The sequence below is a fragment of the Neofelis nebulosa genome, chromosome 13 (genome assembly GCF_028018385.1).
Source record: "Neofelis nebulosa isolate mNeoNeb1 chromosome 13, mNeoNeb1.pri, whole genome shotgun sequence".
In the NCBI taxonomy this organism is placed as follows: domain Eukaryota; kingdom Metazoa; phylum Chordata; class Mammalia; order Carnivora; family Felidae; genus Neofelis; species Neofelis nebulosa.
The window spans coordinates 75,365,301-75,384,166 of record NC_080794.1 but is presented as its reverse complement, the minus strand read 5'-3'; the positions used below and the strand labels follow the sequence as shown (position 1 = coordinate 75,384,166).

The 18,866-nt window shown below is 48.7% G+C and overlaps 1 protein-coding gene across 3 annotated transcripts in view; it reads right to left on the bottom strand.

Moving 5' to 3' along the window:
• Positions 1-18,754, bottom strand: part of CASP7 (caspase 7) — a 30,985-nt gene extending 12,231 nt beyond the window's left edge. Inside the window, exons 1-2 of one of the 3 annotated variants that reach the window (XM_058697844.1) lie at positions 18,624-18,754; positions 13,584-13,693 (exon numbers count right to left, since the gene is read on the bottom strand). In XM_058697844.1, coding sequence (XP_058553827.1) covers positions 13,584-13,693 — 110 coding nt within the window. In that variant the 5' untranslated portion in view covers positions 18,624-18,754. Of the gene's footprint in view, positions 1-13,583; positions 13,694-17,149; positions 17,732-17,979; positions 18,109-18,623 lie in introns of those variants that run through there. The other 2 variants (XM_058697843.1, XM_058697845.1) reach the window with 2 other exon arrangements.
• Positions 18,755-18,866: the final 112 nt, after the last annotated feature.

Sequence of the window (18,866 nt, the reverse complement as noted above, 5' to 3'; positions counted from 1 at the left end):
AGGGAAGAATGAGGAAGTTCTCGGTGTCCCTACGTGGGATCATTTCCAAGGCGGAGGTTAAGTATGAAAGCAAACAGAGGGACAAAACGATGGCAATAGTAACCACCCTTTAGGGGAAGATGAGGGGAAAATCTACGTTTACATTCGATTGTACCTGCATAAAGACTCTTGAAGGGTGACATAATGGGTAAACTCATTAATTCCAGGGCTGGGCTGCCTGGCTCTGAAACCCGGCTCTACTACAGAGCCGAGTGATCAGCAAGTTGCTTAACCCCTCTGTGATTCCTCGTTTGTAAAAAGAACAAAATTACAACATCTGCCTCCCGGCTTATAAACAAGCGGATATTCAAAAAGCACTCAGAACAGCTTATGGCCTGCAGAAAATAGTACCTAAATGTTATTATTACTAATGGTAGTTGTATATCACAAAGAGTGGTTACCTGTGTAAATAGGGGCCCTGGGGCAAGGGCAGCATGAAGGAGGAAGGATTTGACTGTATATCTTTTTTAGTACATGCGACTGAATTAATTATTCAAAAGGTTACAATAAAAATGATTTAGTAGCGGGGCGCCCGGGTGGCTCAGTCGGTTAAGCGTCCGACTTCGGCTCAGGTCCTGATCTCAACGGTTTGTGAGTTTGAGCCCCGCGTCGGGCTCTGTGCTGATGGCTCAGAGCCTGGAGTCTGCTTCGGATTCTGTGTCTCCTTCTCTCTCTGCCCCTCCCCCAACTTGTGCTCTGTCTCTCTCTGTCTCTCAAAAATAAATAACTATAAAAAAAGAAAATAAAAAAAAATGATTTAGTAGTTAAAAATCACCTGCTGCAAACAGATTCCGTTACTTGGCTTATGTTGAAGATTACTGGATTCAGACTTTTTTTGTGCTACTTGTTAAAGAGACACCGTGTTTCTGTTTTTCACTGTGATCTTACACGTGATTTTCTTCCCTAGCCTTTTGAGCTCCTCTCCGTGTCAATAACCGTGCTGGTACTAAACACAGTTCTAAGAAGGACCATTCTGGAACGCTCACTGCCTTGTATACGTTACCTCATGTGCTCTTGACGACCACTCTGTCAGGCGCTGGCCCCATGACATTAGCTTGCCTGAGAACACAAAGCCACACAGGGGTAGAGCCCAGATTCACTCACAGGTCCAACACGAAGTTTCCTATTCCCACATTTCTTGTCTCTATTAACACCCAGATTCCCGGGGCCTCAAGCTTAGACCTAGAGGATCAGAGCCGGACCTGGGTGTCTTCATGGAGCCGCTCGCCTCTGACATGTGAGGGCCTCAGCACTAGCCTGTCTGCCTGCTGCCTGGGCTCCCCGGACCCTCAGCTCTCACTGCGGTCCCCAGGGCCAGCTCACCCTCCGCTCTCAGACATCACTCTCCATGTGGGCACGGCCTTTGGGACCCTCGGTTCTTGGCCAGAAGCTCGGACCAGATACACCTCGGGAAGCACGGCCTGGGGAAGGTGCCAGTCGGCAGCAGCGAGACCGTATTTAGGGTCACGTGTGATCTACAGCTTTCCGTGAAAACTGCGAGGTCTCCTAGGGGTGACAGTCAAGTGAAATGTTACACTGCTGTTACTTGGACAACGCAACTGAGACGCTTCCAGGAAATGCCACTGTGTGTGCAACGCCACCCTTGCTCTCCCTCGTTGGCACGGTGTTTGGCGGGTCCCCTGCGTGGCCTTGGTGGCGCAGTAACTCAGAGTCAGGGGAGGGAAGCTTTGCCATCCCGGTGCCAATAGCTCTTAAAGAGTTACTGTCTGTTTGGAAATCAATTGCTAGAGCCAGGCAGACCGTCAGATAAACAACTGCTATTGGACAGGAGCAGGCACTTCAAGGGCTCCGAAGAGACTGTGCTAATTAATTAGCCACCGCAGAGAGATGGTAACAGTCCACAGCTCAGCGGGGCCAGGTTCTCCCGGGGGTGGGGAACGAGAAGGCTGCTAAGAAGCTTTCAAAGACCCAGATTAGAAACTTCTTTTCTTTTTCTTTCTTTCTTTCTTTTCTTTTCTTTTTTTTTTTTTTTTCAACGTTTTTTTTTTTTTTTTTTTTTTTTTTTTATTTTTGGGACAGAGAGAGACAGAGCATGAACGGGGGAGGGGCAGAGAGAGAGGGAGACACAGAATCGGAAACAGGCTCCAGGCTCCGAGCCATCGGCCCAGAGCCCGACGCGGGGCTCGAACTCACGGACCGCGAGATCGTGACCTGGCTGAAGTCGGACGCTTAACCGACTGCGCCACCCAGGCGCCCCTTTTCTTTTTTTTTTTTTAACATTTATCAGATTGGAAACGTCTTCAGCTGGTGATCCTCCCCCAGAGATAAGACCTTCTGAAAGTGGATATTCTTGTTTTCCTGGGTTGATAGGACTTTTCTGCAGAAGAGCCTAGAGCATGGAATTGCTGTGGCACAGAGACCCCAGGACCAGATCAATGGAAAACCAGTCTTTGTCCTGAATCTGACAAACCTCGCCAACGGGGGAGGAGGAACCACTCCAGACATTCCCTAAGTCACCAGGAACAAGCATCACTAATATCACTGAATAGTGTTTTATGCTTTACAAAGCCTGTTCATCATCATTATCCCATTTATTCTGCAAAGTATAGATGAGAGGCAGGGAAAGACATAGTAAATAAAAACTGGCCACAGTACTTAAGTCAGATTCCACCACTTTCCAAACTACCTGCGCCCCCCCCCCACACCCCTTCTCCTCTGCCTTCGCTAATTCTCTGCTGATAAACCTAGCTTTTATCCTGACCTTTTTCACTTTCTGAAGACTTTGGCCAAGATTACTATGCTGAGAAGAAACACAGGGTTCTTGCTCACAAGTGCAAGGCTCATGACAAACCAGAGCAGTGAATTAAAAGTTCTAAATCCTTTTAAAAGCTCCTGGGTTTCACAATTGGCCACAGATTAAAAAAATAAATAAATCTGGCCATGAAATCACTGCTCTTAGGGCCAAACAAGATTGCAATAACTACCATAACCTGGCAGAACTTAGCAACTGTTCGAAAGTGTGCACTAAAATGCAACGGGCAGTCAATCGAATACCAATGCTTCCTAATCCTAACCGTCTTTTATTTTTTCTTGGTATTGCACTTCCTCACCAGTATGAGCACGTACCATTATCTTCTCTTCCCAGACACATTCAGAGAGGCTCAAATCTCTGCTAAGAACACAGACAATGCCAGCATTGATTATCAGGAAGAAACCAGATTATTCTAACTCCTTCGGTTAGGGACCTGTTTTTTGGAACCTCAAATTCTGCAGTGCGAGGGCAACTCAGTCATTTCAACTGAGGAGGCACAAGTCAGGAGGCACAAAATTCACAACCAAGCCCTGATGGTTATTTATACAAAAAAGATGTCCTTGAAGAGCCTATAGCAACCTGTACCAGAAACCATTGTAGGACAAAAATACTCTGCCTACTTTGCGAAGAAGTAAAAAAACCTCGGAAAGGGCACAACGAACTTTTACAATCCACTCTGGGCGTGAGTATAATTTTCCCCATCACCGGAGTGGATAAATACAGGTTTTATCCTCGTCCAGATCCCCTAGGCTGCTCGAGATGTGAATTATACCTTTCTATATTTGGAAGGGAATAGAAGCACGCAAACCTGCTACTGTTTATTTTCTAAAGTGTCTCCATGAATAGGATCCCCAGAAGCTCTGTCTGTTTGCAGACATTCATCAGCAGGAAAGTAAACACACCACCAGGCACACATTTCCCCAGGGCTCTTCCATTCGGAACTAGGGCTCTGGTTTTCGTAGCTGCTTTGTCTAAATATTTTTGGGATGATTCATTCATGGTTTCAACATTTTAACAGCGGGTATCCCCGACAGTCCTGACATACCAAGGCACAGAGCAAGGCAGAGAGGAAAGGAAAGACTGAAGGCGGTACCTCGTGTCTCCATCCGAAAGGACCCCCCTGTGCATCAGAACTAGGCTTCGCCCGGCAACTCTGGGCAGCGGGTTTCCTTCTTCTCTGTAATAATAAAAACTCAACATGCTCGGGGCTCAGCAGGGGACAGCAGACTGGCAGAGCCCGCCTGGCCCTGAAGGCCCGTGACTGAATCAGCAGTGAACCGCACACTGGAGTTTTCCATAGGACCATTCACGCTGGGGCTGGGAAAGTCACACTGGCCTCCCCCTTCTCTGCTGACCGGCAGAAATGCCCAGGCTCCACACGGCTGCATTCTCCCCACCCCGGGACAGCTCCCTAGAGAAAAAGTGACTTTCTAGGAGCATGGGATCTGAAGTGGGGGGAAAAAAATACCCCAGACTTCCACAAAGATGCAGCCAGCGGCACCATTTTTAAGAGTGAAAACATGGAAACGGGAATGGCTAAGCAAGAGACTGAGATTCAGTCGAATAAAATACCACACGGCTATTTAAAGTGATGAGCGTGCAGATGTGGGCAACCCAACAAAGTGCCAAGCTACAGGAGGCGGCAAAATTACATGTAAGTAAATGAACAAAAATCGGAGGGGAGTTTGTGGTGAATCAGAGTCCAAATGCTCGAGGTTATTTTTCGCCTTATAAAAGCACGCAAGGCATTCGTACAAATAATAAAAGACTACAGAGGCAAGCCAAAGACCTTAATTGTCAAATGAGGCATATAAATCATTTTTCAATCGTCTTGAACAAAGTGAGTGATCCAGGAGTTACTACCCTTCCCCATCTCACCCCTCCAAATGCAAGGAGGAAAGTGTGAACACGTAAAAACAACACCCTTATTAAGCAAGCTGCTCACGATGATGCTTTTCTCAATTTCCTGGTTCAAGGTCGCGGCCAGGGAAAGGTGTGCCACTGACAGAGCGGAGCTGTAACACCTGATATCCTGGGCAAACCGAACCCTCGGCCACGCTCAGGTCTGTGAGCAGAGAGAAATCTGGCTCCATACATTCTGTTCTGGAACCCAGATTTGCAAACATACGCTTACTTTGGGAAACAAAGTCTATTTAAAATAGGCTATGGAGGGAGGGAAAGATTCCTTCCCCTTCTCACATCACTTCCCTCCTCCCCTGAAAAACAAAGCAGAGAGACCTCTGACAATAAAAATTGATAAAAGAATTAAAAAAAAAATTCAGGAGGGAGATAAAGGACAGAATTCTCTTGAAACAGCCTCAAACTGCTGTCTGGATGATGGCGGGGGGCTCTAGAATTTAGAACAGCTAACAGGACTCAGTCCTCTCTCTCTTTTTTCTTAATGCTTATTTATGTTGAGAAAGAAAGAGAGAGACAGAGAGAGAGGGAGAGACAGAATCCCATGCAGGTTCCGTGCTGTCAGTGCAGCACCCAAGGTGGGGCTCGATCTCACAAACCGTGAGATCATGACCTAAGCAGAAATCAAGAGTGGGATGCTTAACCCGCTGAGCCACCCAGGTGGCTCATTCTTCCTCATTCTTCCTCATCTGTGGAACAGCAGACAAACCCGCTGTTACACATGCGTGCCAGACAGAACACCCTGAGCCCCAGCAAGCTCAGGGTTTGAACAGGCAAGGCCACACTGCACAACTCTTACCCGTGACCGCGTGTTCCCCCGAGAAACAACAGGTCTTAAGTTTCATAGTACTTTTCTGCACCTAGGCTTAATTCTGTACAAATAGTGTCTTAACATTTTTACTACTATGAAAACCTGGTCATTTACTTCCCTTCTTCACTTTTTTTCTTTTAACCATACAGCTAGCTCATGATTTCCCTTCTAGAAGAGCAATAACCTATAATAACTGGAGATATTCTGCATGTGGGGGAAGCTTCAAAGTCTCTAGATCCTGTCACCATGCTTTAGAGGTGTGGTTCTCTGCTCCTGAAATGGGCACTTGACCCTCTATCAGAACGCCCATCGCTAGCCCTGCTGGAACTCTGTCCAAGCCCTCAGCTGAAGCAGGGCAGAAAGGGAGCAATTTCAACGAAGAATTAAATTTGCTGACCCACTTGGGTAGAAGAAAAAACCCGCTCTGCTGGTGGATTAACGTGGCTGACCAGCTCAACGCCACTGCAGTTGTGACTGGCACTTGATGTATGGGGTGGATCGCTGGACCCCAAGTGAGACCCAGGTCTTGGTGCTGGTCTTGCTGGGTGACTATGGGTAAAGTACTTTACCTCTCTGGTCTTAACCGTCCTTGACTGTTATGGGAGGGAGCTGGATAAATCACATTTTTAAGGCGTCTTCCGGTTTTAACGTTACGGTTCTATGATTTCTTCCCTGTCAGGAATCATGTACAGTTTCTTCCTCATCAGGCAGTTCAGTAAGCTGACAGTTACTGTATTCAATTCTCATAAGCAATCCAGTGGACAGGTATTCATATACCTATTACGCAGAGGCAGAAACTGAGGTTCAAAGAGGTCAAACGACTTGCTGGTACCTCAACTAGTGACTGGGAGGCAAGGCCAGAACCAGAACCTGGGATGTCCACCTCCACGCCTCCATTGTTGCCATTTTAAGAGTCATCACTGCTTCAAGATTTATTACAGCATTAAATCGTTAGTATGGTCTATGTACAAATTTCGGAGACAGGCATCCAGTATTCTGTAGTATGAATTCGAAGACTTCCTGTATTGAAAGGTGAACTCCCTGGGTATATTTTACCATTCTCTTTCTTTTAGGGGGCCCAGACCTGGCCTCTCTTAATCAGTGGGTGTGATCGAATGGCTTTTGCTTAACATATTCTTTGGAATGAGTTACGGTCTGCTATCTTTGCTCTGTTCTTTAATTCCAAAGCATTGCTTCTTCTGAAACACCCTCCCCTCCAAATGAAAAGACAGGCCACCAGGATCTTTCTTATAATTATACAAAGAACACACATTTTTTACAGGGATCTGTTTACATATAACACTTAACTGGTGGAGAAACCCAAGTTGCAATGCAGGAAAAAGAATGATAACCCTGTGGCATCCATTAAATACACTCGAAGAGCACACAGGGCAGAGCACGAAGATGATATGGAAGACAAAGTCCATGGGATCTGAACCAGCGTCTCAAAAACAGGGGATTTATCAAGTTTCAAGAATGAGGCTTTTCTCCTGCCCCCTTCACCTGGTAAATGGAAGGATAAGCAGCAAACCTCTTTGCAGGGACACAAAGGCTCCACCAGGGCCCCGGGGAAATCTCAGTGCATGAAATCTGTTTGCTCCTTTGTCTTTTATTTCCCTTAATGCTGACCTTGAGCAGAACCAAGCCTCTGATTTCAGAGCTGAGGTATGCCTGCAAGAGGACATGTGTGAGGCTGCTGGGTGGGGCCTGGTCTCGTACCCTCGATGGCTCCCGGTGGTGCCACCAGGCTGTGGGCCTCCACTCACTTTCTAAGAATCTGTGTGCTTTGTAGCTTGGCCTGACCATCACTGTCGCTGGGGCTCTTCCTGGGCCCTGATAACTCAACTTCCAACTCCTCTGGCTCTCCCTCCTCCTCCCATAGTTCCTAATATGCTACAATTCAGCAATTAGCTATTCTCAGCCATTAGCCATTTTCTGTAGCCACGCCTAGACATTCTAAAAGAACCTGAGTTTACATTCAGGGCAGGGACCACACTGCTAACACGGATGGCCGGTAACCTGTGCCAGGTGCTTGGGTTACCTTTACTTCAAGAAGAATCCCTCTATAAGTTCGCAGATGACTTTAGGCCTTGTTCCTTAAACAATGGCTCAAAATGAATGCAGGCTGTGCACATACCGATTTCTCCTTTTTTGTTTTTACTTCTACTAATTTTAACTAATTAAAACACTTTTACTAATTTTAAGTTAATATCTTGCATGTCTTTCCTTTGAGGTTTCCTATGTTTTCCAGCTGTTCTTCAATAATCGGGAAATAAGAAAACATTTTAATGCATTCTTGTTTTTCAAAAAAAAAAAAAATTAAGTTAAAGAGCAGTTGGGTTTACTCACGGTCCAATGGAATGGAAATAAAACGAGGCTGTGGCGCCATCTAGTGACAGTGAGGCGAAAAAGCCAAGACAAGTCTGAGAGCTTGGCCCTACCTGGGGCCACTGAGTCCTCCCAGGCTTTGGGGGGGAAAAGGAGACCTGTTTCCCAGAATCCTTGAGGTCTCCAGGGGAGGGCACGTGTCCTCAATTAGAGAGGGGCAAGGGGCGCCACCTGACAGCAATTCTGACGCCCCGAGAAGGGAGCTGGGGACAGGACAGTCTGGGTAGGGTGCCCACTATCAGCTGCGGGGAGCACTCCAGCGCAGTGGTTGATGTGCTCACACGTCGGACCTGTGGCATAGCGTCCCTCACTCCGTGGAGGTGGACCCTTTGCTCTGCCATTTTCTGGTCACCCCAGTGAATTAAATTCAGCAGAATAAACAACTCCCGTTGAGAATCTTAAGTAACAGAAGTGAAAGTATAGGGTGCTGACCAGTCAGGTGTGACAGTGGACACCTGCTCTTTGCGGCAAATCCCACTGTCTGGAGTTGCACTTAGGGTCTGGTCCCATCACATGCCAAGTCCCTGGCACCACCCAAATCCGTCCTGCGCTCTCGGGCAGCAGGGCCAAGGCAGCAGAAATGTTCAGGGAAGCAATGGAAGGTGGCAAACACCGGTTTTTCTGTTAGAAATAATGGATTTCGTCACCCCTTTCCTAGCCAGACAGCTCAGGGGTCACTATATGACTTCAGCTATTCCCTGGGGTCCAGGTGCCACTTTCCTCCTCGCCTCTCCCCTCTTCAGTCCTTCAGCCCTCTTGGTCACAAAGTCTCGCTCCTTCTACCTCTCTGCACCCCTGGCACATGTGGGGCCAAAGGCGAAGGCTCCACCTGTCCTATTCGGCTGGCGTTTTGCTCCCATTCTCCCCCAGAGAATTTGCAACAGCACCCCCTTCAGGCCCTGCCCCGCACTGCAGCTCTGCTGCTCTGGCACTTTTTTTTTTTTTTGGTAGGTATGGTTGATCAAGTCACTCTACTTAAACTTTTCCATGACTTCCTCGTTCTTTAGGATTCCAAATCCTTAATATGACTGACAGACAAACCCTTCTAAAGTCTGGCCCCTGCCCATTTACTTTAATTCAAATATTTGATTGGAAAATGGACTTGAATTCAAATATTTTGCAAGGATAATTGTTTATTTTGATAAATGAAGCTTGATGTCAACACCAGCCATGCTATAAAAAGGTAGCGAACTAGAATGCAGAAAATTACCTGAGCTTACTGACCTTTCCAAAGGACTTAAGGGGGTAAAAAAAAAAAACCCAATATCACAGACCACGTCTCTTCCGTAAAATGATGCATCTTAAGGCAGAGGTGTTCAAACAGGGCACTCAAAGACCTTCCAAGGGGTGCAGACATAGGATATTTTAAGGGAGTTCATGATCAGATCCTCAACTTGCATGTGTATCTTTCCGAAAACTGGTTTGCCTGAGATACTGCCTCCCCTGTTTCCCATCTCCCACCAAGTAAAAGAAGAGCAGAATTCTCATCCACCCTGATTCTTAGATGGTGTCAAAACCTCCACATCATCTAATAGACAATTCAAATATAAGTATCTGTGGGTCTCTTTGAATCAGGCACGGTAATGGGCTTCCTATTTACACAAGAGTCTAATAAGGGTGAAGGATGGCGTTAGAAATGGGGCTGTTTGGGGCCACCCTGGGCTGTTCCAAATTCGATGATATGTTTACAAAATATACTGAATAAAAATAAACATAGAATGGAAAGGGAACGTTGTGGCTCTTAAATAATGACTTTGCCTTTTTCACTTCCTGATTATTTCCAAAGACACTATCACTTTTGAGCTAGAGTTCTGTGACAGCAAAGCAAATAAACACTGAGAGAAGTGAACACAGCATCCGGCTTTCTTTGTGCCCTTTCCTTCCTCTTTCCTTCCCTCCCTCCCTACCCTACATCCATCCATCCGACCTTCCTTTCTTCCATTCATCTATCCATCCATCCATCCATCCATCCATCCATCCATCCATCCGTGCATCCATCCTCTAAGAACTAGAAACAAGATGGTTGTCACAGGGATGCCTTATAACACATTTGCTGAACTGGAAATGGTATCAGACCTTTATTGGTTGAAAGTAAATCTGGTGTGGCAGATTAGTTCGACAAGAAGGACTGGCTTTGTCAACTAGAATATACAGCAGACATTTTATGTAAGTGAATGAGCTACATTCGCAGCTCTAAGGTCTTAACCATGAAATATTTTAAAAAGCAGACAGTTTAAAAGCTTTTTACCAAAAAAAAAAAAAGGATACTGACAAATGTTCATCATCGCTACTTTAATTATCTTATCTCTGTTGGGAATATTTTGGGTTAAACAATTTGCCTCCAACTAAAGAGGAACAGGTTTAATTAACAGTTTTTTGAGAAGTTTTGGTAAAGCCTTTTGAGCATACTTCCCATTAACGGAAAAAAATCAATGTTTCTAAGGGCAGAATAACAAACCCTTTTGTAAGTCAAGTAATTTGTAATTATTTTCGATACAATTGAAGGACCTAATTGATTTGTCATTTTTTGGCACAGAACTTAGAAGGAATTCAAAGAATTAAGTGACATTATTATCACAAAACTGTTGCCATCCCGCGTACTTATTCATGGTTTCTTAGCGCTTCTACCTCTAAAAATGACAGGCGAAAGTGGTGATAACTGAACGCTTCCTTATTCTGGCAATGGCTCTCATTTATCCACGTATGCATAAGCTAGCTTCTGAAAAGCCCGCTTTCCCATTATAAGTTGCAATTTAAATGCAATTTCTATTTAATAATTATCTTGATGAAAAATGATTTAATAGTGCTAATGACTTACCAACATTTGTTTGGATCAACTGTGAATTAATAAGAGTCAAGACAGTAACTTAGTCTCGGAGAAATTATCAGTAACTTAACATAGCAGAAATTTCTTGTAATACTCATGATACCTGGAGAAATGTCTTAAAATTTATGCATACATAGAGGCGCCTGGGTGGCTCGGTCGGTTAAGTGTCCAACTTTGACTTGGGTCATGATCTCACGGTTTGTGAGTTTGAGCCCCGGGTCGGGCTCTGCGCTGACAGCTCAGAGCCTGGAGCCTGCTTCGGACTCTGGGTCCCCCTCTCGCTCTGCCCCTCCCCCACTTGCACTCTGTCTCTCTCTCTCAAAAAAAAAAAACAACTTTTTTTAAATTTTGAAAAACTTTATGCATATGCATTGATGCACACCTTTAGGTTACAGAGATGCATGATGGGGAGATCATTCAAGCAACTAAATCTATGACAGCAGAATAAAATACTGTGGGGGGAAATAAAGCGAAAAAACAAGAGTTCCGGGAAAAAAGAAACAACAAAAATTCCAGCTGTTAAAGACAGCTTGCTCGTGTACATTTTTAAGGGAGAAACGTGGTTATAAAAGTACTGTGGATTCAGAGTCCACTGAATACATTTAAAGAAGTGATTTTCGGGGCGCCTGGGTGGCGCAGTCGGTTAAGCGTCCGACTTCAGCCAGGTCACGATCTCGCGGTCCGTGGGTTCGAGCCCCGCGTCGGGCTCTGGGCCGACGGCTCGGAGCCTGGAGCCTGTTTCCGATTCTGTGTCTCCCTCTCTCTCTGCCCCTCCCCCGTTCATGCTCTGTCTCTCTCTGTCCCAAAAATAAAATACAAAACGTTGAAAAAAAAAAAAATTTAAAGAAGTGATTTTCAAATGTCAGTATTTACAACATACCGCTGGGTTTCATAATTTCTGGGAAGTATACCACAAGGCTTTACTAAGACTTCCAAAATGACCATTACACAGTTTCTGTTTCTCTGTCACCGACAGGCAACCTGCTTAACCTAAAGACTCAGAGACTTGGGAAAACTGAAGTATTCTCACGTCCTTTGCACCTATTTGCCAAGAAATTTATAGGTCACCTTAAAATATGCGTGTGCAGATAGGGGCGCCTGGGTGGCTCAGTCGGCTGAGCGGCCGACTTCAGCTCAGGTCATGATCTCACAGTTCGCGCGGGTTTGAGCCCCACGTCAGGCTCTGTGCTGCCAGCTCAGAGCCTGGAGCCTGCTTCGGATTCTGTGTCTCCTTCTCTCTCTGCCCCTCCCCTGCTCACTCTTTGCCTCACTCTGTTTCTCAAAAATAAATAAATGTAAAAAAATTAAATTAAATTAAAAAAAAACATATGTGTGTGCATGTGTCGTTTTAGCACGTTATTTTGCAGCTCCGTGAACGAAACATTTGCTGGCCACTGTTCTAAAGGGCTCGTACTGGATCAACTGACCTTATGGCTTTCGAAAGTTCTCACGAGTTGCAGCCGCATGTTCTGCTCATTTCATGGGGTATCCTTGACCCTAAATGGCCACCAAGGCCAAAGGAACTCAGGTCCAGGATGTGGAGGTCTTCTCACTTTTCCGAGTCCTGACCGGGATGGCGTGACCCAAGGGTTTCTCTGGGATTGTTTGGAGGGAGCCAGGCTGCCCCTCATCACTGGCTCTTCCCCTCCTGAGCACTGCTTGGGAGCACTCCCTAACCTCAACTTTGATCTCTGTCACTGTCCCTCCCAGGTGGGGCTCGGCTTAGGAGACGCCGAAAAGTCTGATGCTTCTGACCCACAGTGCCCTCCGGCTTCTTGCGAGGAAGCCCTGTTGCCTGCTGCCCCATGGCCAAGGGTGAGGGGAGGTGAGGGGCCCCTCCGGGTCCCTGCATTCCTACTTTTAAATGGAGAGCACAGGAGAGCTGTTGGGTGGTGGTGGTACCATGTATGTTCTCATCTCAGCTCCACCATTTACTTTTTTTTAATTTAAAAAAATGTTTATTTATTTATTTTTGAGAGACGGTGAGAGAGAAAGAGAGAGAGAAAGAAGCCCATGCGGGCTCTGCGCTGTCAGCACAGAGCCCCAACGTGGGGCTTGAACTCACAAACCGTGAGGTTACAACCTGAGCCCGAATCCAGAGTCGGATGCTTAACCAACGGAGCCACCCAGGCGCCCCTCCGACATTTATTAACTGTCATCAAAGAGGCAAGCTGGTAAACGTCTGTGTGCCTCAGTTTCCCTGCCTATTAAATGCTGATAACGATAGAACTATCTCCGGGGATTAGGAGGACGGCGTGCCATACTGAGCTAGCACACGAGAACGTAATAAATTAAGTTGTTGTTATTATTATTATTATTAAATGCCAAGATCTGGAATTTTAGAAGTGGACTCAAGAAACGACAAGGTGAGAATCGGCAGACGGCATGCTTCCTTCAATGGAGGGCTACCCTAGAACCTCCTGTCCCATGCCCCCGGATTCTGCCTGGCAGCCAAACCTGGTCCCAAAGGGCAGCAGCAACCCAGGCTCTGCCCCAAAGGAGGCTGCCTGCAAATCACCTCTGATGCGGACAGCCCCTCCCTCCTGGGCAGGTGCCACCCAGATGCACAGCTGCGGAGCTGGAGACCCCCCCCCCTGCCTCCCGCCGCCAGTTTGTTTTCCCCCACCTCTGGGCTTGCCCCCAGAGACAGGAAGTGCACACTGGAACCCGAATGTTGTCACACACAGCTGTCAGGGTTCTGTGCAAATCTTCCACGCGCAGCACGGACCTCCTGCCCTGAATGTCCCTCTCCCCACGCGTGTGTGGAGATGGCTGAGGCATGGCAGGCTGGAGGGGCCCGGGGCCCCTCTTTAGCCCAGGAAATGTACCTGAAGAGTGATGGCACAAAGGAAGACCGGTCTGGCTTAGCATCAACTGCATCTCTGCTTGCTGAGTCCCCAGCTGCTTGCTCCACGCCACAGCCCTGATCGTCTGCCATCTGGAAGGAAGAAAAAAAACCAGAACCTTGGTATCTAGCGCATCACTGGCCTCATGATCCTTTTAAGTAGCACTCATTAGATGATACAGGTTTTTTTTCTAAGATTTTTCTTTAATTTATTTATTTTGAGAAAGACAGAGACAGTGGGAGCCAGGGAGGGACAGAGAGAGAGAGAGAGACAGGAAATCCCAAGCAGGCTCTCCACTGTGGGCGCAGAGCCCAAGGCAGGGCTCGAACTCACAAAACTGTGGGATCGTGACCTGAGCCAAGATCAAGAGTCAGAGGCTTAACCAAATGAGCCACCCAGGCGCCCCTAGGTGTTGCGGTTTTTGATTAAGCCTGGAGATGAGCAGTCTTGCATGTTTAGGCTCCAAGGCTCCTGCACCAACCATTCAGTTAAATGCTCAGTGCCAACTCTATTTGAGGCATTGTTCCAGAGAGGGAGGAGGCAGCAGCAAAGAGAACAAAAGCTGTGCCCTCAGGGAGCTTCTAATCTGGCGTCCCTGATTTTGTTAAAGGATCCCCCAGTAAGAGAAGCTGTGGAAGGTCTGTAACAGGAAACTCCCCCTTCATTCCTGACAGGTGACAAGGTGCTCAAGCTTTGCCTGGCATCGCTTGAACCCCGTTCGAAAACATTAGCAACCTGCAAAAAGCAAAAGCTCTCTGTGTCAGACGGTTTTCGGCGGGTCTACCAAAATAGATAGATTTCCATCCTATTATTTTCCTCTTCCAGAATCTTCAAGAGATCCCTATGATCCAACAGTTCAAATCTAAACCCACCTCCTTGGGTTTTAAGACCCTTTATGATCTAGTATTGGAGTTGGCAAACTCCGGCCTACCACTTGTTTTTGTAAATAAAGTTTTATTGTTAATACAGGCATACCCATTTGTTAACATATTGCCTATGGCTGCTTTCCTGCCACAACCAGAGTTGAGCAATTGCGACAGAGACCATACGGCCTGAAAAGCCTAAAATATTTCCTACCTGGTTCTTTATTTAAAAAAAGTGGGATCTCTTACTAACCTACCGCTCCCTCTACTTTAAGACGTGAAAACAACAATAAGAATAGAAACTGACTTATTATTTGCTTGTGCTAATTGCTTTGTAAGCGTCATCTTATTTAATACTTTCAACAGTGCTGTCGGACCATTCCTACGATCACTGCTCTTTGACAGATGAGGAAGGTGAGGTTAGAAACAGGTAGATAGCTTGTCCCAGGTTATATTACGAGTAAAGAGCAGGACTTGGATCTGAAGCCAGCAGCATGCACCCGACCCAGAGCACACCCCCCGTTACCATCATACCATGCAGCCTCCCAGCATCCTTAAACATATTATGCTCATTTCAGGTTCTGTCAGGGCTCATAGTTTTCTCTTTCTGGAAGTCACCACTCATACATCTGCTGGACATGACACCTTTGTCCAGCGGGCTAATAATCAATCTTCAGAATTCAGCTTAAATGGCACCTCCACAGGGAGGTCCTCCTTGATTACACCTATCTCATCAGTTCCCCCCACCCCTGTTCTCTTTGTCTTTTTTTTTTTCATTTTCACTCTGCTTATTTGTAGCTCAAACACAACAATTCTAAGTTCATCACGGCAGAAGCGCCCAACACACAAAAGGTGCCTACGAAAGAAATATTAACTGAACGGAAAGCTGGAAGAAACAAATGTCCCAAGGGAAGAGAATCCGCTAAAAGTGATATGGCCGGTTAGAAGAGAGTTTTAGTAGAGCCTGTACTAAAGCCGTTTTTCCTACATCCAGTCCTGTTTCCTTCCCCGTGAAGGGCTCGGCTTTCGGTAACAAAGGAAACCCTCTCCAGAGTCTAATGTCTGCTGGTCTCAGTCTCCGACCAATTGCACAGAGTGGGTGCGCAGATGCAGGCCTGCATTTCTGTTAGGCTCGCCCAGGGATGTTTTCACTCAGTCAGAAAACAAGAAGGCATCCACTGGACACAACACACTGTGCCCCAGAGCACAAGTAACGGCTTCTGGAGGTGGGGAGAAGGAACCCAGCTTGAGGGGAGGGAGGCATCCAAGATGGCAGAGTGCTGACCCAGTGGCTGTGAGGAGTTCTGAGTAGTAGTATCACGTCCCCTTGCAGCTTACCTGAGGGGTGAGCTGGGCAGTAAGGAGAGAACGGAGAGGGAGGGAGGGTCCCACATGAGCTCTCTACCATGACTGTGGGAAGTCAGGTGGCCATCTTGTTTCCCAACACCTCATCAACCCTCCACTATCGCCAGCAACGTGCATTGTGTGTTCAGCGGGGGGGGGGGGGGGGGGGGGGGGGGGTGCGGTTAGAGCGTTCAGATTAGGGTGCAAAATGTTTCTTGAAAACAGAGATGACCCCATTCTCAAAGGAGATAAGCATGAATCCAGGCACGCAGAAACGCTCGATAATTTTATCTCATCTCCTTTACATACACTTAGTTACTTTTCAGTGTGGACTGTTGTCAGCAAAGCACAGAAATACTTTTTAAAGTTAGCAAGTTAAAGTTATACAAGAGCCGTCAGAAGAAGACACTACCTTCAACATGTGGTAATTAAGCCTTGAGCCTTTTGCTAATGCTAGTCTTTAAGGCTGAATCTAGGATGTATCATGATAAAACGACGTGACCAATTTTTTTTTTAAAAAAGGACAAACCTAAGCAAAACAGCTCCTAAGAAAGCCAGACTTTTGCTCTGATGGTGTTGGGGGTGCTGGGAAGAGTTGGGGCAGCTCCTCCTCGAATACTTACTGGGAGCCTAACGCACCAGGCCGTGTGCTAGGAGCTGGGGACACTGCTGGGAGCAAACTGACCTGGTGCTGCCTTGATGGGGGACAAACTCTGATAAAAGGAGGGCACAAATGTCAAGCTGCGATTGTCGTGAGTGCCATGCGGACCAACAATCTGTGGCCATCCCGGGGGACCCGACTGGGCATCAGAGGAATTCGGGAAGGTTCTCAGGGGAGGAGATATCTGACCTGAGGTCTGAGAAGGGGAAGCCCAGAGGGTACAAGGCCGGGGGGTGCTGCAGGCAGAGGGGAACTGCACACTCAGTAAACCCTTGACCTATTCCGTCAAAGCAGGGGTGCGGCTTAAACTGCTTGTCCTTCCCAGCCACGTGGAGGGGACTTTGGACTTGACTACAGAGACATAAAATTCAGGCTTATGTCTAAGGATCAGCCGTGGGAGGCTTCCCAGAGTTTTCCCTCCAAACATTAGGCCAGAAGGGTCTTCAGCCTGAAACCTACAGCATCTTGCTGGGTTGATGCTGAACACTGCGCAGAGGGACAGGAAACATTCAACGACTGTCTTACTCCTATGAGGCTAGGCTTGATTTCTGGGTGAACTCAAGTTCACCCAGAATAAGGGTGCTGACCAAGTGAGGTGCCTAATCCTGGCCACATCATTTCAGTCAGGCCAAGGCTTGGGATTTCCACAGCCTACCCAAGAAAATCCAGGCCTATCTCACCTCTGCTGTGCCTGGAGAGGGCAGGCCTACTGTTATTTTCTTGTGTTCATCCCCCTTGTAAGGGCTCAGGCTGTAGCCCCCGAAGGAGGAAATAACCTGTAAGTAAACAAGGGACAGGGCCACGTAGCCTGCCAGAGCAAGAGTTCAGGCGAAATGGCCTAGAAATGACCCACACAGAATAACCCACAAGCGATTTTACTGCCCCATAAACGCTAAACTTGAGTACAACAGTGAACGGTAGCAAGGTGACCTGCAGCCTGCCTTTTTTTCACTTCCTCAAGAGACCTTCAAGAGCTCAGTACCAGGGGCCCCAGCCAGGACGACGGTAGCTCCAACGCACTGAGCTCCGACGGAGGGGCTGTGCACCTGTCACCTCCTTACAGCCTGGCAGCAACCGTCAGCCCGCGGTCACCACCGATCCCATTTAACAGACAGGCACAGGGAGGACCGAGGCCCACAGTTGACAAACAGGGACGCGGGGACTGGCGCCCAGGGCAGTCAGACACCCGAGCGCTCACTGCCTGCCTTGCGAGAGATCGATCCCCTCCTTCGCGTCTCAATCCACGCCCCCTTTTTCCAAATCCCGAACAGCCCGAACTGCCCGGCAGTCCCAGGTAGTTAGCGGGGAAGGGAGGGCGCGCTGAGCCGAGCCAGCGATGCCGGAATGGGGCAGGGGGCGCGAGGGCCCTTTCTTTCCCCAAAGTTTCGTTGCGGGCCGGCTGGGGGGATGAGAAGGGGCGCAGGGCCAGGTGGGAGGGCGGTTGTGGAGGGGGGGGGAAGGAGTGCACGCGGGCGGGAGGGGCGCAAGCGGGGGCGGGGGCGGAAGTTACCAGGCCCCTGCGCGGCGGGCGGCGGGGCGGCCAGCGCTGGCGTCCGTCGCGGTCCCTCGGCGCTGAGGGTCTGAGGCCGCCCAAACGAAAGCGAAAGTAAAAGCCCCGGCGTGGCAGGGGGCGGAGTCGCGCGGGGCAGTCCCGGGCAGGCGGGACAGCGGGCGCGCACCGCCCCTGGAGGGCGCCCTCTGCAAAACTGGTGGCCGGGTCCGCACGCTGTCGCGTTCACCTCCCGGGGGAAAGGCGCCCGTGCGAAGTTGCCCGCGCACCCCTAGAACTTGCCGGATAAAGTTCGCAGGCAGCTCTGCGATCCCGACGCCGCGCTCACAGTCCCCGGGAGCGCTCCAAGGGACCCGGGAGCGCGCTCGGCCAACGGGGCGCGCGCGGAACGGCAGCCGCACACCCTGAAGAGCGCGCCCCGCGGACTTCGCGGCGCTCGAGGGTCGGGCGCTCGCCAGGGGTTCTCCCCTCCTGCCGCTGCTGTCCCCCCTCTGCACCTCCCTTCGGGTCTCCGCACCGGTTAGGGGACCCGGTTCCCACAGCCAGAGGGCTCTTCCCCAGCCGGGCCCCCCGACCCCAGTCCGTGCTGGTGGCGTGCCCACCCCGGGGATTGGGTGCCGGGCGCCCGCAGCAGCTGGAGCTGCCTTCTCCGGGGCGGGGCTCCTGGGACCAGCCCTGGGGTCGCCGATGGGCTTCCACTTGCTGGGGCGTCTCGGTTCGCTCGGGGGGCGGTAGGACCCGAACTCCGCTCTGTCGTCGTGAACGAGCCCCGTCTCCTAACTCGGAGAACTGGTCTGAAGTTAGTGCCAGAATCTGTCCTGCTCGATTTACTGAGCGCCCCCAAGTGTCAGCCACTGGGGATGTGGCCGTGACTTAGTCGAACGTGG